Source organism: Myxocyprinus asiaticus, chromosome 1 (genome assembly GCF_019703515.2).
Source record: "Myxocyprinus asiaticus isolate MX2 ecotype Aquarium Trade chromosome 1, UBuf_Myxa_2, whole genome shotgun sequence".
NCBI lineage: Eukaryota > Metazoa > Chordata > Actinopteri > Cypriniformes > Catostomidae > Myxocyprinus > Myxocyprinus asiaticus.
The window spans coordinates 28551540-28573024 of NC_059344.1; the positions used below are offsets into that span (position 1 = coordinate 28551540).

The window sequence follows — 21485 nt, forward strand, 5'->3', positions numbered from 1 at the left end:
ACTGGAAGCGGACGGTGAATTAAAGGACTGAACCCGCCTCCAGCAGCACCGCCACAGGACTCTGATTCAGAGAGAAGACTGGACGTGGCGAGAATGTTTATATTGTGGGGAAACTATCGCATCAAGAGCACTAAAAGTTGAGAGTTTGACAGCCGCTAACGAAGAGACTTGAGCAGGACAGACTCAGATCAGATCCAGATGAACACTTCACTGCTGCATGCACACTAGAGACAAAATACTGCTTTTACATTTGTGGAAATCATGTTTTTGAACACACCCTCTACGGAAGAAACCCTGGACTTGTGCTCTAAAGTCATAAAAAACACAGTTTAATCTGACTGAAGTGTGGGTATGTGTGTTTTTAAGCAGATCTTGGATGGATTTGCAGCTTGATCTGTGTTTCGCATTTTTATCGGATCGTCGCTGCTAAATAATGTTCTCTGGTAAACAAACGAAGGCGACTTTTAAGTCTTATCTTCCTCCTCTTCAGGTGAGTGTACAGCTGTGAGACAGTAGCATGCTAACGACGACTAGCAGCCAAAGACAGATTCATTAAAAAAAACTTCCCTGGGCTCAGTGCATATTTATAAAACTGTCACCACAAATGTTTGAAATATGTACGCCTGTCAGCTTCATAGTCCAGTTTTAACTTGGTTTGACGTAAACTCTCTGTTTGTGATTAAGGTGGTTACATGGTTATTATTCGCCGTAATACAAACATTCATAAGTATTCATCTTAGGGTAACTAAAACGTACCAAAAGTGCCGTCCTACAACCATGTTTTTGGACATGTATCGTGGTGGTACTATGCAAATACAGAGTAAATTGTGTACATTAATAAGCCAGTCCTTAAGTACCGCGTTATTACCATCTGAAACCACCACTGTTCCACCACATTACTTTTTGGTTAGGATAAAGATCAGTTAAAGGTTTGTCTTGGGGTGGGTGGTTTTGCCCTGATACTGTTTTAAATTTGCTTCACGCAGACTGATTTGAAGAAAAGTCCTCAGCTGCCCATCAAGAAACTAGAAGCGAAACTTCTACCAGGTAAGTCATTTAAAAAATATTTTCTCTGGAAAAATGTAGGTGAATTAGATGAGATCCCACAGGCTACAAAGTTCACATACTTAGCTTAGTGCTTAAAGGAATAGCACATTGAAAATTCTCTCATCATTTACTCACCCTCATGCCATCCCAGATGTGTATGACTTACTTTCTTCTGATGAACACTAATGAAGATTTCTAGATGAATATCTCAGCTCTGGAGGTCCAGTCAATGCCTACAGAGCTGAGATATTCATCTAGAAATCTTCATTAGTGTTCTGCAGAAGAAACTAAGTCATACACATCTGGGATGGAATGAGGGCAGTGTTCATTTCTTCAGTTTTTTTTTTAGTCGTAGTTTTAGTCTTTTGACGAAAATGTCCTTTAACATTTGTCAATATTTTGTCATGTCATATTCATTAATTTTAGTCAGTTTTACTCTGACGCAAATGACAATTTTAGTCAAGGAAAATATATCTTTTAGTTGATGATGATGTGCAAAATGGACAAAAAGAGTGTCAAACTGTAACAGACCAAACTTAAATAAAATATTCAAACATTTAGAAAAAAAAAAATAACATACTGGATTAATGTATTAGATGAATCCATGTCTTCTTATTTTTATTTTTTTTTATCCCTTTTTCTTCCAATTTGGAATGCCCAATTCCCACTACTTAGTAGGTCCTCATGGTGGCGCAGTTACTCACCTCAATCCGGGTGGCAGAGGACAAGTCTCAGTTGCCTCCGCTTCTGAGACAGTCAATCCGCGCATCTTATCACGTGGCTCAATGTGCATGACACCGCAGAGACTCACAGCACGTGGAGGCTCATGCTACTCTCTGCGGTCCACGCACAATTTACCATGCGTCCCATCGAGAGCGAGAACCACTAATTGTGACCACGAGGAGGTTACCCCATGTGACTCTGCCCTTCCTAGCAACCGGGACAATTTGGTTGCTTAGGAAACTGGCTGGAGTCACTCAGCACACCCTGGATTCGAATTCGCGACTCCAGGGGTGGTAGTCAGCGTCAGTACTCGCTGAGATACCCAGGCCCCCCAGATGAATCCATGTCTAATATCTTCTTCTATATACAGAATCTCAAGATGTTTCTTCTGTTTATATCTTGCACTGTTAATATCTTGCAGTGTCATATTTTTGTCAACAGTATGCTTTATTAAATTCGGTTACTTACCGCCATGATGCGTCTTTTTCGTCTCAACTTCATTATCGTTGACGAAATCAAAAAACCCTTTGTCAACTAACGTTTTAGTCATTGATTTTGTTGACGAGATTAACATTGCATGAGGGTGAGTAAACGATGAGAGAATTTTCACCTGTGAACTATTTCTTTGAGATTTGGTCTGGTAAACCACTACTGTACAAGTTTTAAGGTTCAAACCCCAGAAGGGGTGATTTAGTGCCCTTGATTAGGGTCTGCCCTTACAAAATTACAAGTGTAGTAATGTAATTTTAACATTTGTAGTCCATTATTATGGTTATATCGTTGTGTTTTCTTTTGATGTTTCACTTCACCACATCTTGGTACACTGAGAATTAACAGAGAGTCTCCTGTTGTTTCCATAGCAATTAGGTTCCTTTGCTCTTTCCCCATATATACCACTGCATTAGCAATGAGCTTCTGCTGTTGTGGGGTGAACAAGTACTATGCTTTCAGAATGGGGAGGAGACAGAAAAGATGTCTTGAGTGATCAGTTGAACATGATATTCACACAGGTCCTTCCTGTATACCTAACAGTCTTATCCATCCTGTTTTCTGCACTTGTGCTGCCTCTGAATTTTTAATTTGTGGCTTCACATAAAGAGCCTGTGATCTGCCCTGGTTTGTTCTGTTTGGGTTTTGATGCCAGCTGAAGTGTTTACAGAGGGTCTTAGGTGCACAGCTTCCCACTAAAAGGCATTTTAAGTGCCACACTTCTTAAAATGTGACTGTAAGTAGGGTGGGTAGAGTGTGTGAGGCTAAGCTGAAATCATTGCGATTTTCCCTTTTTTTCTTCCTCAAATAAGCTCTTGTGCTGAGTCCAAAATTTGGTGCTTCTTTGCCAACATTTAGGAAAATGCTTAAATAGAAGCCTTCCTCAGCCTTCTTTAACAGTTCGATGTTTGCTGAATTGAGATCAGTATCATGACCACATTTGTTTTTAAAAGAATGTGGTTACATCTCATCCTGGTTTCAGAAATGTGCACCTGTTGTCATACCTGTTTCTGTATATCTTGTTGTAACCACCATTACCAAGCACACTTGCACTGGTTGTATAACGTTCTACCTCCAAACCTTATACCCTTCTTAATAGGCAGTTCTTTCTCTGATGTTCCAACCTCAGTTTCATCCTTGCAGCTAATAGCCACCTTTACTTTTATTTTGTGTTGCCTTGCTAGCCATGCAGTGGCAGAATCAGAATGTTTTCAGTCCTCAACTGTGAAAAACCGGTGAGTCATCTTCAACTCTGTGATTGCAAAGAGTTGTCTTAATGGAATCAGATGGTTTCTCTGTTCCTGGAAGTGTTGGGAAACAAACAGAAAAGCGACTGTAGCGCTGTAGTGTCTACTTCTAGATGACTCTGCTTTTAAACGTTCACTCCTTATAATTAAGCTGCATAACATGGACCTTCCCTGTTTCCAAAATAGACACACTGCAAGTCTTTTTTCACTTGCTCTTCTTAAATGAAAACAAACTTCCAGTTTGTTACTTCTGTGTTTTTTGTACAACCCCAATTACAAAAAAGTTGGGACAGTATGAACAATTCTAATAAAAACAAAAACTACACATTATGTGATGTTTTACAATGTGAATTTCTTTCTTTTTTTAATGTAAAGTAATTTCAAATCAGATGATTGTAACACGCTCCATAAAAGTTGAGACAGAGGCATTTTAAGACTAATAACAATTTGACGAGTTAAAATAACAAAGTGATGTGAAACAGGAGATGTTAAACAGGTGAAGCAGTCATGTTATAGTACTGCATACTGTATAAGGAACCTCCAAAAACAGCATAGTCCTTCAAGAGCAAGGATCATTCGAGACTTGTCAATTTGCCAACAGATGCTTCAGAAAATAATCCAGCACTTTGAGAACAATGTTCCCCAAAGACAAATTGGAAGGATTTTGGCCATTTCACCATCTACAGTGCACAATATAGTTAAAAGATTCAAGGAATCTGGTCAAATCTCGGTGCGTAAAGGGCAAGACAAAAAAACAGAATGTGCATGATCTCTGATCCCTCAGACATCACTGTCTTAAAAATCAACACTGTCCAGAAGCTCTGCCGACTTCTCTGGGCTCGGTCTCATCTTAGAAGGAAAGTAGAACAGTGGAACTGTGTTTTTTGGTCCAAAGAGTCCACATTTCAAAAAGTTTTTGAAAAACACAGCTGTCGTGTTATCCAGGCCAAAGAGGAAAAGGACCATCCAAGCTGTTATCAGCGTCTGGTCCAAAAGTCAGTGTCTGTATGGGCCAGGGGTGTGTCAGTGCCCATGGCATGGGTAACTCACACATCTGTGAGGGCACCATTAATGTAGACAGATATGTAAAACTTTTGGAGCAGCATATACTGCCATCCAGCACAGTCTTTTCCAGGGACGTCCCAGAATTCTCAGCAGGACAACTTCAAAACACATACTGGCCGAATAAGCAGAGAGTGCATTTGCTAGATTGGCCTGCCTGCAGTCCTGACCATCTCCAATTGAGAATGTATGGCACATTATGAAGCACACCATATGGCAACGAAGATCCCATACAGTTGTGCAGATAAAGACCTGCATAATGGATAAATGGGGGAAAATTCCACTTTTTAAACTTAAACTTGTGTCTTCAGTGCCTAAATGCTTAATAAGTGTTTTAGAAGAAATGGTTTTGATGTTTCAAAACTTTTTTGGAACATGTTGCAATCATCTGATTTGAAATTATTGTACATTAAAAAAAACAAAAAAACAAAAAAAAAAACAAACAATGAAATTCACAGGGTAAAACATCATATAATGTGTAGTTGTAGTGCTTTCAATATAGCAAAGGGTGAATATAATTTACAAATAACTCTTTTTTTGTTTTTATTAGCATTTTTCATACTGTCCCAACTTTTTCAGAATTGGGTTGTACTGTGTTGACTGTAGGCACATGATACATGCACATTTGGCACATGTTGTGGTGAACTGTTTCTGTGAGCCATGGCTTTTGACAGCTGCTAGCGTAAGCTCAATTAGTTTTGAAGATAGACACACCGGAATATCTAGGGATGAGTTCCTTAACAAGCTCCATCTTGTTGTTAATCACTTGAATGTGACTCTTTTTTTTATTCACAAGAGAACATTGTCACATTTGGCAGAAGATTAGCAAATCATTTTAATAAATTAAAAGTTAACAAAGTTGTAAGATTTTTAGTTTAAGATCATTCTTCTTAAAGATGCTCTAAATAATATTTTGTCTTTGTCATGGACTCATTGCTGACTCGTTGTTCATCTTCCACAACAATCGATATGACCGTGCTTTGGAACTTCTTACTGACGTCTACCTGCATCAGTGTGGGTGCGGCATCACAAAAAAATAAAATAAAAACAATATATATATATATATATATATATATATATATATATATATATATTTAGCTGAAATACCCTATTGTCAGGTGTATTTGACAGATACATTTATTCTGCAACCAACTGTGTGCAATAATAGGTGGGTTATTTAATAGATAGAGAACAAGTTGGTAGGATAGACCACAACATTCAGGTCCAGTAAAAAAGTCCAGCAGTGGCTGCCCACATCCATGATGCAACTAAGTCGGTCTCCCTATGCTCTCAAACTACTTAGGCCTATATATTTGTGGATACCTGAATATATTGCAATACACTTTAAATACAGTATATTTATTTTACACAATCAACAACTTTAAATAAATGGTTTTATGTTTTTCCAATTTAATAAATTTTTTAATTCAGCTACGTCATTCGCTATACTTCGTGGGATTATGATTACTTCCCTTATTTAAGACTTAAACTACACAGTCTTGTACCTTTGTATTTTAGTCCACCTGGGCAGGTTCTCATTTCCATGAGGCAGCAAACGCTAGTAATGTTTTTTGTGGAGTTACACTGATGCGGTTTATTAGCTCTTTGGGATGCTTTGATTTTTAAATGGTTTAGCATTGAACTTGGCAATTATTGTTTTTAAGGATGCACTACAGAGCAAAAGAGGAAAAAAACATTGGCCTACTATTTATCGAGCACTGTGCCTAGCCTTACCTTGCCTAAAGCTGCTGTCACACTAGACTTTTAGCCCTCAAAATAATTTTGGACATCGCAACAGACAGGGGTATGATATCATGTGTGAGGGCTTGTAACAAATAATATTATATTAAAAATGTTAAAAATATACAGTCTACTCACTTTCCAGGAACGATATACGGTCTACTCACTTACAGTATAAACACTCAGGATTGAAATATGTATGCTTTGAATTGAGCCAAGAGGTCAGTGTGTGATTTTTTCCATCTTTTATTGGTCAGACGTCTTCTCATCATCCAGATTCGCAGGTCAAAGTTCACCAAACTTCATCTTTCCTCTACAGCATAGTGTGAAATTTCTTTGCATTAGCTTGTGTTTCCAGTCTCCCGGCTGCCTCCTCCATATCTCTCAGTTTGATTTCAGAGTACAAATAAAGCTGCTAAATGACTAAATGTAAATGTAAAGCTGGGCATAGATATGCATCTCTTCTTCAATTTCAAACTCTATTGACACATTTATTTAAGTTCTGTTCTCTGGTTAGTGTGCAGATGTGTTGTGTTCTGTTGTGAATATTGCTGTGAAGGTCTGGTTGTACCTAAACAAAGCAAGTTTTCACTTGAGCGCCCCATCATGTGAGCTGGGCTGCGTGAACTTCTGTTCTCGTAGATGCGTACAGTTGTCAAGATTCTCACTAAAAAATTTATTAGTTTTAGGTTTGTTTCTCACCAAACTGCTTAAAATTAGGTGTAGTCCCCCCCCCCCCCAGTTTGTAATGCCCAATTCCCAATGCGCTCTAAGTCCTCATGGTGGCGTAGTGATTCAATTCGGGTGGCAGAGGACGAATCTCAGTTGCCTCCACATCTGAGACAGTCAACCCGCACATCTTGTCACGTGGCTTGTTGAACGCGTTATCGCGGAGACATAGCGCGCGTGGAGGCTTCATGCTATTCTCCGGGGCATCAACGCACAACTCACCACGCGCCCCACCGAGAGCGAGAACCACATTATAGTGACCACGAGGAGGTTGCCCCATGTGATTCTACCCTCCCTAGCAACCGGGCCAATTTGGTTGCTTAGGAGACCTGGCTGGAGTCACTCAGCACACCCTGGATTTGAACTCATGACTCCAAGGGTGGTAGTCAGCGTCAATACTCGCTGAGCTACCCAGGTCCCCAATTAAGTGTAGTTTTAACTATTGTCCAAAGCACTTAAAATGCCTAGTGGTTTTCTGTGTTTTGCTGACTTGTCAAAAAAGCTCTTACACAGAGGATTGTGGTAGTCCTGATTGTGGTGACAGTTCAAAAGTGTCCATTCAGAATGACCTCCTCCTACTGAATGCCCCATTTAAGTGTGTCCACCACTCCCCTACACACAGACACAGGCCCAATGGCGACTAGTTCTCTCAACAAAGCATGGTTGTTGTCTCGTGAAGGGTGTCCTTTTACAAACCCATGCACACATTCTCTCTTTCTTTTTCTCTCTCTCTCTATTATCATGTTGCTCTGATCCATTAACCTGTGACTTTTGCTGCAACAGGAGTGAATTCCTGTGCTGAACTTGATCCAACCTTAAAGACATGGTGTCCTATAGTTACAATATTCAGCATGTGTCCTATCCTCTCTCCCTACTTTAGATGTAAACACGCTTTGAGCCATTAGCTCTGCATGCTAGCAGCACGTTTAGCGCTAATCCTCAGGTGTAGGAGGAGATCCGATTGAGGCACAACCTCAACGTCACTTGTTGTCCAAGCTCAAGGTGCCCAAAAACGCAGCCCAAGATGCACTGATGAAATGCGACCCACCCCTTCCCAACAGGATGTAAACACAGGAAGCCTGATCTCATGATTCTAAATAAATATTTGATGCTGTTACATTAAAATGCAATTGGCTTTCATGTGACTGTTTGCTATGCCGTCCAGTACACAAGAACTCCTGGTCAAAATTAACGCCTAAGAGGTGTTCATATTAAGTGTGAATGATATTTCTAATTGTACAGTTTATTGTACAGAGCTATTACTTTTAAACAACCAAACCAAAAAAAATAAAAATAAATAAAAAACATTTAAATTGAAGGAGGAACCAGAGCCAGCCGTATCTTCAAGGACTAGAATATCATAGAGACTTGGGGATGAGCTCTTTTTTTCACTTTTGGGCTCTTTGCTAGTAAGCTACAACCTAGCAATGCCCTAAGAACCACCCAAATCACCCAAGCATCCACATATCTTCAAGAACGGGGTTCCCACACATCCTTTAAAACTTGGAATTTTGTAATTCAACTTTTCAGATTCCAGAGTTGTCCTTGAAATATTTTCGTGTGACATTTTTATAAAACTGTATGGACGGAGAATGGACCTGTTCAAGGACAAGATGGACAAGACAGGTAAGTCTGACATAGTGTCAGAACCAAACAAAACCTCTATTTGCCGAGGGGCAGCATGGGAGTATTGTAGTTTTGTTGTGGGACTCGCCTTGTGGCAGTCACCTACAGTCACTATATTGGCTGTTTAACTGTCAATATAGCAAGCAAGCAGCACAACATGTAACAAATCCAGAAAACTGCAAATTACATGGTTATGCCTTCAGATACAAGGAAGCCTCTCATGCATTGTCCATTGCTTTAAAAATTTACTCACTTTTTTATGAAATCTATAGAAATAAGAAATTTTACATAATAAATATTTAGCAGACACTTTTATCCAAAATGACTGATTGTTTATTAGTTAGTCTCATAAACAAGTAGGCTTTTTCATTACTGTGCTGTTATTTGGCTGCATTCTTAATGTCTACACTGCTATTTGAATTTCCTTCTCACCATCAGCAGGCTAGACGGTGCTGCTGCTGTTTACTGGTAGATCAGAGAGTCTGAGCTGCTGCTTAATCCCTGTAGAGCAGCGAACATACACAAGCTGACACACACATGGCATGCAGAGCTTCATACCGAGGTCTAATGGGCCAACATTAGTTGTCAAGCAGACCCACATGGAATCTGGATAATAAAAAAATCTTAAATGTTCAGCTGTACGACCTAGTGTTTGTTGGCTTGAATCTCTTTGTGAAACTTTCACCAATGTTGCATCTGAGCTGCAAAAGCTCTCCCTGTTTTGCCACAGGACTTAACTTCCATCTCAGTTAGCCTGCACACTGCCCTGCTATAACCTATGAAAACAGTCCGAGCTCTGAGGGAGAGAGGCACTGACAAACACTCCTATCCCTTTCTCACGTACAAAGTGCTCACAGCTGGAGTTTGTGTTTTCTTCTCCCTCACTCTTCCTCTCAGCAACTTTGTCCAGCATATACAAATCTTGCTTCATTTTTTGACTCTTAATGTGTCTGGATGTTTCTTAGAGTGAAGCCAGGAGGAAGTGTGCTATGTTTAGAACTGAGCAAAATGTGGGTTTCCTTATTTCAGTGTGTTTTCTGTGTGACTAGTGTCTCACATGTGCACTCTGTGGAGCGCAACCAGAGATGGAGTTAGAGATATTAGCTATAGCTGACAGTGTTAGAATGGCATTGGACCCTCTTTAAAGCTGAAGTGTGCCATTGTTTTCTATGTTAAATACTTCATCCTGTTCACCTTATTATGCAGAGACAATGTTAAGTACGCCATTTGTAGGTTGAGTTCGCCAAAAAGGGTAAACACTAGCTTTTTTAGCGCTGTCAAAACATTTCTCTGATTGTTTGAGCATCCTGACCAGACCTTATTCATGCTAGCACCATCTTTGATTTTTAATGGGAATGACAAAGGCTGTGAGGGATAATCGTAACATCTCTTCAGTGGCACGAATGGTATAAAGCTGTAGAAATAAAAATTTTCCACAACTCATGTAGTTTGGAATTTCTATGTGTTCTGAATGTTCTTGGACAGATATTTTATCAATGTTTTGTCCGTGAAACGATCCAAAAATACTTTAAACTGCAGTACAGCCCATTGAAGAGACTGTGTGTCTATCCCTCACAGCCTTGTTGTCATTCCCATTAAAAATGAAATCATGAATAAGGTCTATTGACTCAGGACTCAGGGGCAGGACTATCTGTTGTTCCCGAACAATGGAAGATGAGTTGAATGTTTGTTGTTTTTAAAATTCCTTTTGGTGATGCTGATGCACAAAAATTACACTCCTCTCAGATGGAATCAGCAGACGATGCCCACAGTGGATTCTACAGCTGCTATTTTTTAGTCGGCAAAAAGGACGGAGGATTGTGCCCTATTTTGGATCTGAGATGCCTGAACCGAGCACTCACAAGGTTTCCGTTCAAAATGATTACTCAGAAACAAATTCTGTCTCAAGTTCATCCTATGGACTGGTTTGTATCGATCAACCTGAAAGACGCTTACTTTCATGTACACATAGCCCCTCATCACAGGACATTCTTGAGATTCGCCTTCGAGGGGACTACTTACCAGTTCAAAGTCCCGCCTTTCGGCTTATCCCTGGCTCCTCGCACATTCACGTAATGCTCCGCTGAGGCTGAGCGCCATTTGCGTTATGAATTACCTTGACGACTGGTTGCTCTTAGCACAGTCAAAAGAACAAGCTTGAAAACACAGAGACCTGCACATTTGGAGCATTTTGGACTGAAAGTCAACTGGTTGAAGAGCATGTTAATGCCCAGCCGTCAGATTTAATTCCTGGGCATGAATCTCAACTTAGTATTTATGATGGCGTGCCTGTCAGAAGAACGAGTTCATTCCATTCACCAGTGTTTGAACATTTTCAAGCTGGGAAAAACATTTCCATTTAAACTTTTTCCAACAAGCCCTGGGCCTCATGGTCTCTGCAACAGTGGTCAACCCGCTGGGACTACTGTGGGTGAGACCACTTCAGTGCTGGCTCAGATTGAAGGTACCCCATCATTCAAAGCAACATGGCCACTGTCTAGCCACGTTAACCATTTGGAAAACGGTCACATTCTATCAAATAGGTGTGGCACTCGGTCAAGTGTCCAGACGCAAATTGGTAACAACAGATGCGTCGAACACGGGCTGGGGACCTGGCACATAAATTGTCTGGAACTACTCGCTGTATTTCTAGCATTAATGACTTTTCGACAAGCCGTCCAAGGGTTTCATGTTCTGATCAGAACCGACAACATGGCGGTCGTGGCTTACATAAATCGCCAAGGGGGAGTTCGATCACAACCATTGATGAACCTGGCATGCCAGCTTCTCCTCTGGTGTGAGAAAGATCTCCTATCGATACATGGAAAGCACGTTCCAGGTCACCTGAACCGCGGCACAGATTCGCTCTTGCGACATGGCATTATAAATGGAGAATGGAAACTTCGTCCTCGACAGTTCTGATGATATGGGATTGATTCGGGGAAGCCGAAATAGATCTATTTGCATCACCGTAGACAACACACTGTCGTCTGTGGTATGCCCTGACTCATGACCCGCTTGGCCTGGACGCTCTAGCCCACAATTGGCCAGCGGGACTCAAGTATGCATTCCCTCCTGTCGACTTCAATTATTTTGCAAAATTCAGGAGGACGAGGAAGCGGAACTGTTGGTTGCACCGGAATGGCCCAACCGCCCTTGGTTCCCAGAATTAATAGAGCTCTTTAATGCGCTGTCAGTCATCAACTCTTGCTTAGAGTTTGGACAAGGCTTATCAAAAGCCATTCTTAAAGCAGGTTATTACCCTCCAGGCATTCTCCTCCCCTCCATTTGCTTTGGATGAAGCAGAGAGGCTACACACACTGTGTCCTGTAAGAGTACTTCGTGCATACCGCAATCGCACGAGGCAAATGCGGCTTTCGATCAGCCCTTTGTCTGTGTCACAGGTCGCTTTAAAGGGTTGGCTGTCTCCAAACAAAGGCTTTCGCATTGGATAGTGGATGCCATTGCGCTTGCATACGAACCACAAGGCATACAGTGCCCTATTGGAGTAAAAGCTCACTCCACTAGAGGCATGGCATCTTCATGGGCATTGTCTAACGGTGTTTCCCTTGAAGACATCTGCCTAGCTGCAGGTTAGGCTTCCCCTAGCACTTTCGCCAGATTTTACTACCTGGATGTCTCCTCTCTTCCCAGGTGCTTACTGTGAAGGAGAGTTAAAATATGTATCCTGTTGCATACTACCAGCTTATTTATACATGGTCATCCTATATTACCCGCAGTTAACGGTCACTTTATATAAGTTTTCACTACCCTTATTTATACTTCTTCACACATGGTAGTGATTTAATTCATGTTGCGATGACTGCACTACCCGAACCGGTTAGCATCATTGCCATGTATATCCATCCATTCATCATTCTACTTCTCCCTTCTTATTGCAATGCGAAGAAGAGACTCTGTGTCTCTTTTGCATTGCTATGTGTGTGATTCAGCAGCACAGCGTTATGGTATACATTCCCCATAGTGTCAGCTTTGACACAGCATTCATGACTGAATTGATAGGGAATGATAAGGTTACAACTGTAACCATGGTTCCCTGAAATGAGAGAATGAATGCTGCGTAAGCTGGCTGTGCTACTGAATCTTCGCTACAAGGGTCGAGCATTGCTTGCACCCTTCAGTCGAATATTCTGAAGAGATAACATTATGCGCTGCTTTTTAATACGCCCGCTACACGCGCAAGTGTAGCGGAGCACAAAGCGCTATCTTCTGAATTAAACTTGGTGAGATTTTAAAGAGTTTCAGAGATTGGCTATGCCTACAGGGATAACCCCATAGTGTCAGCTATGATGCTGCATTTATTCCCTTATTTCAGGGAACCATGGTTACAGCCATAACCTTATTGTTTTTGCTTATTACTTCATGAAACATAAACAGAATGTGGGAAATAGCAAATTATTACTTACATTGCAGCATTGTGATTAAAACAAGACCAAGCACAACCTAAAACAGCACATTTAATAAGTTATACAGTGGAACTATCACAGATGAGCACTGGAGCAAGCGTCTGTGAATGAGACGTGCATATGCACAAACACGCACATTCATAACACACACAAACAAACGCTGCACTAGCAGTCCAGCTGCGGGCACTAATAATACACCATATATACAGAGATTAGGTTTTTTTTTGTGTGTGTGTTTTCTTGTTAAATATTCGTTAAATGCAGTTTATCGTCTCATTTTGGTTTAATGCATTATTACGGCTGTTAGAAGTTTGTTATTCTTTCACTGTGAGCGAGTCACCAGGTTTACCATAAACACCTATATAAATGGGCACCATAATTTATGCAAGTGCATTATTTTTTATTTCTCATTTAAATCAGCATACGTCTGAAATATAGGCACATTATTGTTCATGTTACATCCGTCAAACCTTAAATAGCGGTCCAACTACAAGCTTTTAAATGACACCTATTTTAAAATGAGAAGCTTTTAATGAATAAGCAAGCAGTTCCAGGTTGAAAAATTAAAAACGTTTTTTTTTTTTTTAAATATCGGTTATTGGTATCAGTATCGGCCACAGTGAGCTGTGAGTTAACGGTGAGTTAATTGTATCTGCCCAGAAATTCCATATCGGTGCATTCCTGGTTCCAGCACCTACTCTTCCTTTTGAGTTTAACTCTAACACGAGTAAAAAAGTGAACATCATTTTCTGCTCAGATGAATGTAGTTGTGTATGTTTCCTTTTTCTGACTCTCACTTCCTTGTCCTTGTTTCAGGTGAAATAGTTGTGAACGAGGCAAACTTTGTGAGGAAATGTATAGGAGGAGAAAGCTGTCAGGATGACCTATGGGGGAAACTTGTCTGTACCAACTTCAAGGTTTCCTTCATTACACATAATTCCTTGCCACGACGGGTAAGCACAGACTTATCTGAGAGTCAGTACTCTGACTGCATTGATTTTCCAAAACTTTGTGAAGCCTGAAGACAAATACATGTTGCTTTGCACTGCACCAATAATCAGCAGGGAATAAAGTAGGCTGCATAATTGAGTAATTATTTTCATTAATTCACATTAGTTTATAATATTAATATTTTGTTGTGAGGTTTGAATGCCAGTCCATCCTCTATTATTAAGTATTTTTATCTCTATTTGCCCCTTTTTGTGAGTCATTTTGGGAATTGCTGACTTTAACTAAATTTGTTAAAATTTTTACAAAAAATACAAGTGCCTGAAGTTAATTTATCTTGCTTTGCTACTTTCAATGTAGAATGGAAAATGAGTAACCCTCTACCTTGAAACATATGCTTTTGAAGTAAAAAGACCTTTCAGACCATGTGAATGGAAAGAATTCTAATTTATTTTCCATAGCAGTGAAAACTAATGCAAATTTTAACCTGTATAGTCACTTCTTTCTCTAATGTAACTCAAAGTTTAGTGTTTCACATGTTTATCATCTGCTTCACTCAGTTGGCAAATACAGATGATTTACAAGGAAAAGAAGGTCAACTATTACAGTCCTTCAAAATACAGGTCAAAAATTACACAGGCTTCATCCACAGCCACAGAAGATGAGACTATTTTGACTAAAGTATATTGTAGTTAAACATTGCAGTTATTATGAAAATCACATACTGATCACATATGCTGATAAATGTTTTAACCTCTAGTTGTTACAGCAAGGATCTATTTCTACTTCATCTAACCCATACAGATGACTTTTGTCAGGTTGATTTATTAAAGTACATTTTTGACTTTTTTTAATTAAAGTTTATCTGTTGCCACATGAAACACACTTTGCCTGATAAAACAGTGTAGATCGAAAGCAAATGAATCAAGAATCAAAACTGATTCTTGTCTTTTTGTTTTTCATTTAAAGAGTTTCCAGTGCACCCACCGCCTCATGGGCGACCACGATATACCACTGGCTTGTGTGGACCAGGTAGTGACAGGTAATTCTGCAGCACCTGAACATCCTGCACCACGCTTCCTAACCACCTGCCGCACTGCACTGCATTCAGCCTTTGTATTATTGAACTAGTCTACTTCAACAGGCTGTTTAAGGGCAGAATATAAGCTCTTTTGTGTACACACTACAGACGACACGAATACGGATCTACTTAAATGTTCTACAGAGCTCCAGCCATCCACTATTTGCTTTCATGCTCTTAATAGCCTGCATGAAAATGTTTTGTGGCCTCTCATTTATTTAGAACCTATGTAGCTTTATATAGAATGTCTCCTCACATGTTTTGCCTATACTTCTCTCCTGTCTCCACTCTCCACATCTTCTGTGCCAGAAATGTTATGAAATGTTAAAAGAAATTTTAACAGCTGCCCCTTTATGCGCAAGGTTCTGCTGTCTTTGTCTAGATGTTTCCTATCTTTCTCTGCTAATTGTGGTCTCTCTCCCTCTCTTACTGCCTTAGAGATTGGTTTATTCTCTTTTTTTTGCTCTGCTCTCTCTTTTTTACCACAAACTGCTACAATACCTGTGTTAACATAACAAAAAGTATTGTAATGCTGCAACTAACAATTATTTTGATAATCGATTAATCTTCGATTATTTCTTCGATTAATCGGATAAATAATGAAATTTCCTGTATTTTATTAAAATGATATTTTTTAAGAAACAGAACTGATAAAGGGTTTGGTTTGGTTTACTGTACTGAATGATTCTATACTCTCACAAAACTTTGAACAAACCTGAATAGTTATGTTTGATTATTATTATTATTAATTTTAGGACATATGCAAAACAGTTCCTTTCCTTTACTAAAAAATTATTAATCGGGGATGGAGTGGGACAAAAATCAGCCCAGCAGAATGCATTTGTGGCATCAGGACAGAAATATTAATAATTCTGCCCAGCTGAAAAATACATAATTATGTTATATACTGTACATATGCTTGTACATGGTCACTGATTACAGACATTGTAAGTATTTAAAATTAATATTGTAAGTTTTAAAACCATATTGTCACTGATTACATGTTTCTAAAGTATTCTTTTCCAAAATAAATTTTTAAGGATAGTGCATGCTTATCCAGTAAAATAATATTTGCCATAGTATAAATTTACTGGTGAAATCAGACATTACATTTGGCACTATCAGGACTATCAAATATCAGGACCCTTAACATTATTATACATTATATTCAGTATTATATACAGTTTAACATAGTACAATCATCTGCAAACGCAGTGAAGATTCACTCTTGCGCTGAAAATTCTCATCCTGGTGCATTGTATTACATGCGGTTACATGATGAGAAACGATATAAAACACTTCAAAAACCGGCACTCATGCCCATGACATCCATGAAAGCTGCACGATTGATCACATTGAAATTGAAAGCGCGGTATGATGTTGCACAAGTTAAATCAAGATGATTGCGCTCCATTTCTCCATTGCAATCTGTTTGATTGATGCGAATGCGCGTGCTCATTTGCTCAGCAAAGTTTAATGGAGAATTTGTAAAAAAAAAAAAAAAAAACGTTTTGCAAAATACCCAGAAATACGCACCTGATTTTGAATTCATAACATGTAAAACATTGAAAATAGCAGTAAAATTTAAGTTATGCACTGGAGAGAAACAGCTCTCATGCATCAAACAGCACAATCACTCTTTCAACACACCTGATCCAGCAACCGCTCCACATTAAACTGTTTGCTTATTATGAACTTCTTTGAAGTGTTTATAAAGTGCTCTTGTGTGCTGGACATCTTGCATGGTTTTTTTTTCCGCTTCAATTTGTCTCCGTCATTTTTCAAACGAGTTTCATCATACAACACATTTTCACTGGGCTGTAAAGTGACGTCACTGGCAGAGCTTCTCCGTGCTGGCTGCATATATCCAACTAATCGATAATGAAATTCGTTGTCTGTGATTTCCATTATTGATAATTATCGTTTTTATCGATTAGTTGTTGCAGCCCTAAAGGATTGTGTGTCCTAGAAGAATGACCATAACTCCTTCTCCACCAACAATACAGTCAATTGTGACAGTGTAGCGTAGCTGCAGAACTTGTTTGGATGGCTGGATTTAGCATAGATGTAGATGAGCTCATCTAGTCAGACTGCAGTCTGTGCCTGGCCATGGCTAATCTTGTTTGTGTTAGATCCTTGCACTCCCCTCATTGCTGACTTAGCCCCCCAAGTGTCAAATTGTTGTGCTAAACAGATAGAGCATGAAGCCAGCTTTTTTTTCCTCTTGTTTTTTTTACCCTGTCTGTGTGGCTTCAACAGAATACATTCAGAAGAGTTTCAGGCTTGGCAAAAACACACTGCTTGTGCTTTGAAGCTCCAGTCTGTCAAGTAAGGTATGCAGAGTGACCCCCACAGTCTGCAATAGTGCCCTTGGAGTCTAATACAGTTTTAATACTGTGTTAATTACAGGACTGAAAGCAAAATCTGGACCTTTCATAAGAGATTGTCATATCCAGCAAAGCTTTTCTGTTAATATTGTTACTAAATAAACAAAAAAAAGGAGCAGGAGTGCTGTGAGACCAAGGTCTGCAACCTCGTACCTATGGCTGAATCACAATCGTGCTGATATTCAGTACAACCGCACAATTGCAAATGTGATATTGCTTTTATAAAATAGTTACATAAACAATATGTTAAAGAAATGTTCCAGGTTCAATACAAGTTAAGCTCATTCAGCAGCAGTTGTTGCATAATGCTGATTACTTCAAAAAAAGAAAAGAAAAAAAAGACTCATCCTTTGTTTAAAAAAAAAAAATGGTTGCACTAAACCAGTTACAACAATCGAAGTGAAAGGTTTCAGTCCATAACCTTGTGCGACCCTGTGTACACGTGTGGATGTTGTATTTTGGCTTTGCTATATGCAATGCGTAATTTAAATTGATTTAAACCAACTGAATACTGTTCACAACACTCTAGTAATTTAAGGGTTAAACTTCTGATGCATCGAGTCACGTGACACAACAGCATGGCGTCGGTATCTGTGAAGTGCTTCTACGGGCACAGAGCCAACAAAAGTGCCTCTAGTAAGAAACCTCTACGTTTTTTCATTGAATAATGTTTGGGTGTAATGAGTAGTGTCTCTAGTTTTGTTTGATATGCCGCTTTATAAAAATCATTCATTTTTCATTTGATAATCATGATGTAAACATACAGTATGTGTATTGTGGGACATTATTCCCTCAAAAGTTGAAAAAACATGTTAGTTATTTTAATAACTTTCCACTAAAAATTCTGTTGGTTATTTTGTTTCATTTTAATATAAATTTTGTTATATTTTATTTTGTTATCACTGTACAATTCGGTTCTATTCATTAACATTAGTAAATGCATTGCTATATTCACTGTGCATTTTCACATTGAGAATCAATGGATTTATCCACAAGCTAAAGAAATTTGCTTTCAGAGGCTTTATATGGAGTTAGGATGAAAATAAGGTGCATTTCGAACTGTTCTGAGACCAGTGCAGACAGACAGAACACTGGAGGTTAAGTAATTCACTAAATAGGGAGCAAGGGACATCCAGTAGCTTTCTATGCAGCGAAGTCCATTCACTCCTAAAATCTGACCAAAAGTTCAGTTTCAGGCTGCAGATGACGTGTTTGGCAGACATGGAAAAATGGTAATCAGTACTTAGATTCAGAATTTATAATGTATAATTTTATTTTAACATGGTTGGCATTGATTGGATGATGCTGGCCATTACTTTGAATCAGAATAATTTATTCAGCTTTACAGAAAATCAGCTGTAGTGTCTGTTATGTCTCAAAAACATGAATAACCAACACTACTGGACACATAATATCCAATTTGATGAAAAAAAGTCTTACTTTCTATAGTCTGGAATTGTTTAAAATTTCACAACTTAGTCCCGCTGTCCACGTATGTGGACATACATTTTTAGGAAATCTATTTGCTCTAGAAATTATTATTTTTTGATTGTTTATTAGGTGCTACTAGTTACAAATCAAAAAGGGAAATGGAAAATGCACACAGCAATCACACTTGGTCCTCATGAGGATAAGCATTAAACTACACAGTTTCAAAATCATAGCAACAATATACATGTTTTTACATTATATGGTTTGTTAACATGAATTTAGCATTAAAAAAAATCATGGATTTACCGACATTACAGATTTTTACCAGATTACATGGTTTACCAGTGTTATGTTGTCATGACAACGAAGTTGTAATACTGGATACAACTTTACATAGTTATGGTTAGTAAGTGATTTTATCACACTCAAATTATGTATCGTTGTGTAATGGTTACGTATGCACTTTTGAAACAGTTTTTTTTAATGAACTGACCACATTCTCTTCCATCGTAAATTTCTTACTGTCACAGCAATTCTTGCATGTTTTTGTTTTTTTTTCAAATAAACTAGGAACGAGTCTAAATTTCTTCTTGTGATAATCAACATTTTGTCACAAATGCTATCGATTAATCTTAACGTGTATTGAACCCGAAACATTACTTTAAATATCGTGTTATTGACATTCCAACACAGAATTCCAAGAATTCCATGTTGCGAACACATGAAATGTTCCAGTGCAGTTAGACTAACTGTCAGCACTGGAACGCCACTTATCCAATCAGATTAGTGGGCCAGAACTAAACTGTTGCTAACCAGGTTTTTAAAGTCTGAGACATTTTATTCACAGCTTATTGCCTCACAAGTGAGATTGAAAATGTCTTTCAATTTCTTGGAAGTACCTTCTAGAGCAAGAGCCATCTAACCTGAGATTGTTTTTTTATGAATGCACACTTCTTGTTCTGGTGACCGTATACTCTCACAGTCTATTAGTAGGTGCTTTACTTAAAAAGAGAAACTCAGCTTGTGGTAAAGCAAAAGTATCGTATTCTCTAGAACTACAAAAGTTATAAACAGAAAACATTGGGGGGCCTGGGTAGCTCAGCGAGTAAAGACGCTGACTACCAACACTGGAGTCACAAGCTCAAATCCAGGGTGTGCTGAGGGTCTCCTAAGCAACCAAATTGGCTCGGTTGCTAGGTAGGGTAGAGTCACATGGGGTAACCTGCTCATTCTCAGTGGGGCAAATAGTGAGTTGTGCATGGATGCCACAGAGAATAGCATGAAGCCTCCACACGTGCTATGTCTCCGCAGTAACACGCTTAACAAGCCACATGATAAGATGCACAGATTGACTGTCTCAGATGCAGAGTCAACTGAGATTCGTCCTCTGCCACCCAGATTGAGGCAGAGTCAATCACTACGCCACCACAAGGACTTAGAGCACATTGGGAATTGGGCATTCCAAATTGAAAAAACAGAACAAGTTATTATCAGAACAAGTGGTCTTGATTTTAAAAGCATTTGCCACTTCATTAGTCCATTTTGTAAAGAGGTCATTATGTGTCAGTTACTTTAGAAAAGGAGAACTGCCTTTATTCTTTTCCTGTAAATTATTACTTTATTTTAAATCAGGACCTGGTCATGTTTGTTTGAATATTAGGTAATACAGATTACACATAATACAGATTATACTCCTCTGCTCACAAGCACATGTGCAATCCAATAATGAGATTAGTTTAAGTCTTTGATTGGATGGAGCCGTGGCTTAGTGGGTAGTAGACATGCAGTGATGCACATGCAAGTGTCATGAGTTCAAGCCTGGCTTGTGTCACATCTGGATCCCTTTTCACTGCCTGTTTTATATAATAGTGACAAAACAACCTAAAATAAACTGTGTGTGTCTTTGTAGTGAATGATGCCAAGGGAAAGCAGAAGGTTTTAGGATCCAATCAGAAGCTGAAGTTTAACCCCACTGAGCTCATCTTGTACTGCAAGGACTTCCGCATCATCCGCTTCCGCTTTGATGAGGCTGGACCTGAGAGTGTTAAAAAGGTACAACACACACACACACACATATTAGTTTGCGCCCAAACACACTTAGGGATTAGCTTGCTCCCAAACACACTTGCACATGCCCACACACCTTAACAACTTTTTAGGCGATTGTGGATTAGTTTGAGAGAGCATTAAGAGCTAATGGCTTTGACTGCAGCTCCCCTGCTGAAGTCTGACTGTTTTTTATTCCAATTGAAGTAAAACTGTAAACAAGTATGAGGAACTCCTGCATGTTTTTGGTTCCAGTCCTGGAATTAAGTGGAATTACTAATTGTATTGATTTCGATATGTTTTTGAGCTTGGCCTGTTTGTGTATGGGGTTTTCTGCAAATATTTGGCCTTCATCATTTTGTTTTATCAGTGCCCCACTTAAGCTGTGGAGAAACTTTTCCTAGAACTCATGGCCTGTTGTGTTTCAAGAAGACAAGTCATTCCTCTCGCCCCCTCCTTTCCCCTACAGAGAGGTTTTAGGATAAGAGGATTATAGTTCGTC

The 21485-nt window shown here is 39.1% G+C and overlaps 1 protein-coding gene across 2 annotated transcripts in view; it reads left to right on the plus strand.

Moving 5' to 3' along the window:
- Positions 1-21485, plus strand: part of LOC127438679 (myotubularin-related protein 10-like) — a 44735-nt gene continuing 23250 nt past the window's right edge. For both annotated transcript variants that reach the window (XM_051694467.1, XM_051694553.1), the window contains exons 1-5: positions 1-490; positions 987-1047; positions 13907-14043; positions 15008-15080; positions 20847-20989. In XM_051694467.1, the coding sequence (XP_051550427.1) occupies positions 434-490; positions 987-1047; positions 13907-14043; positions 15008-15080; positions 20847-20989 (471 nt within the window). In that variant the 5' untranslated portion in view covers positions 1-433. The remainder of the gene's footprint in view (positions 491-986; positions 1048-13906; positions 14044-15007; positions 15081-20846; positions 20990-21485) is intronic.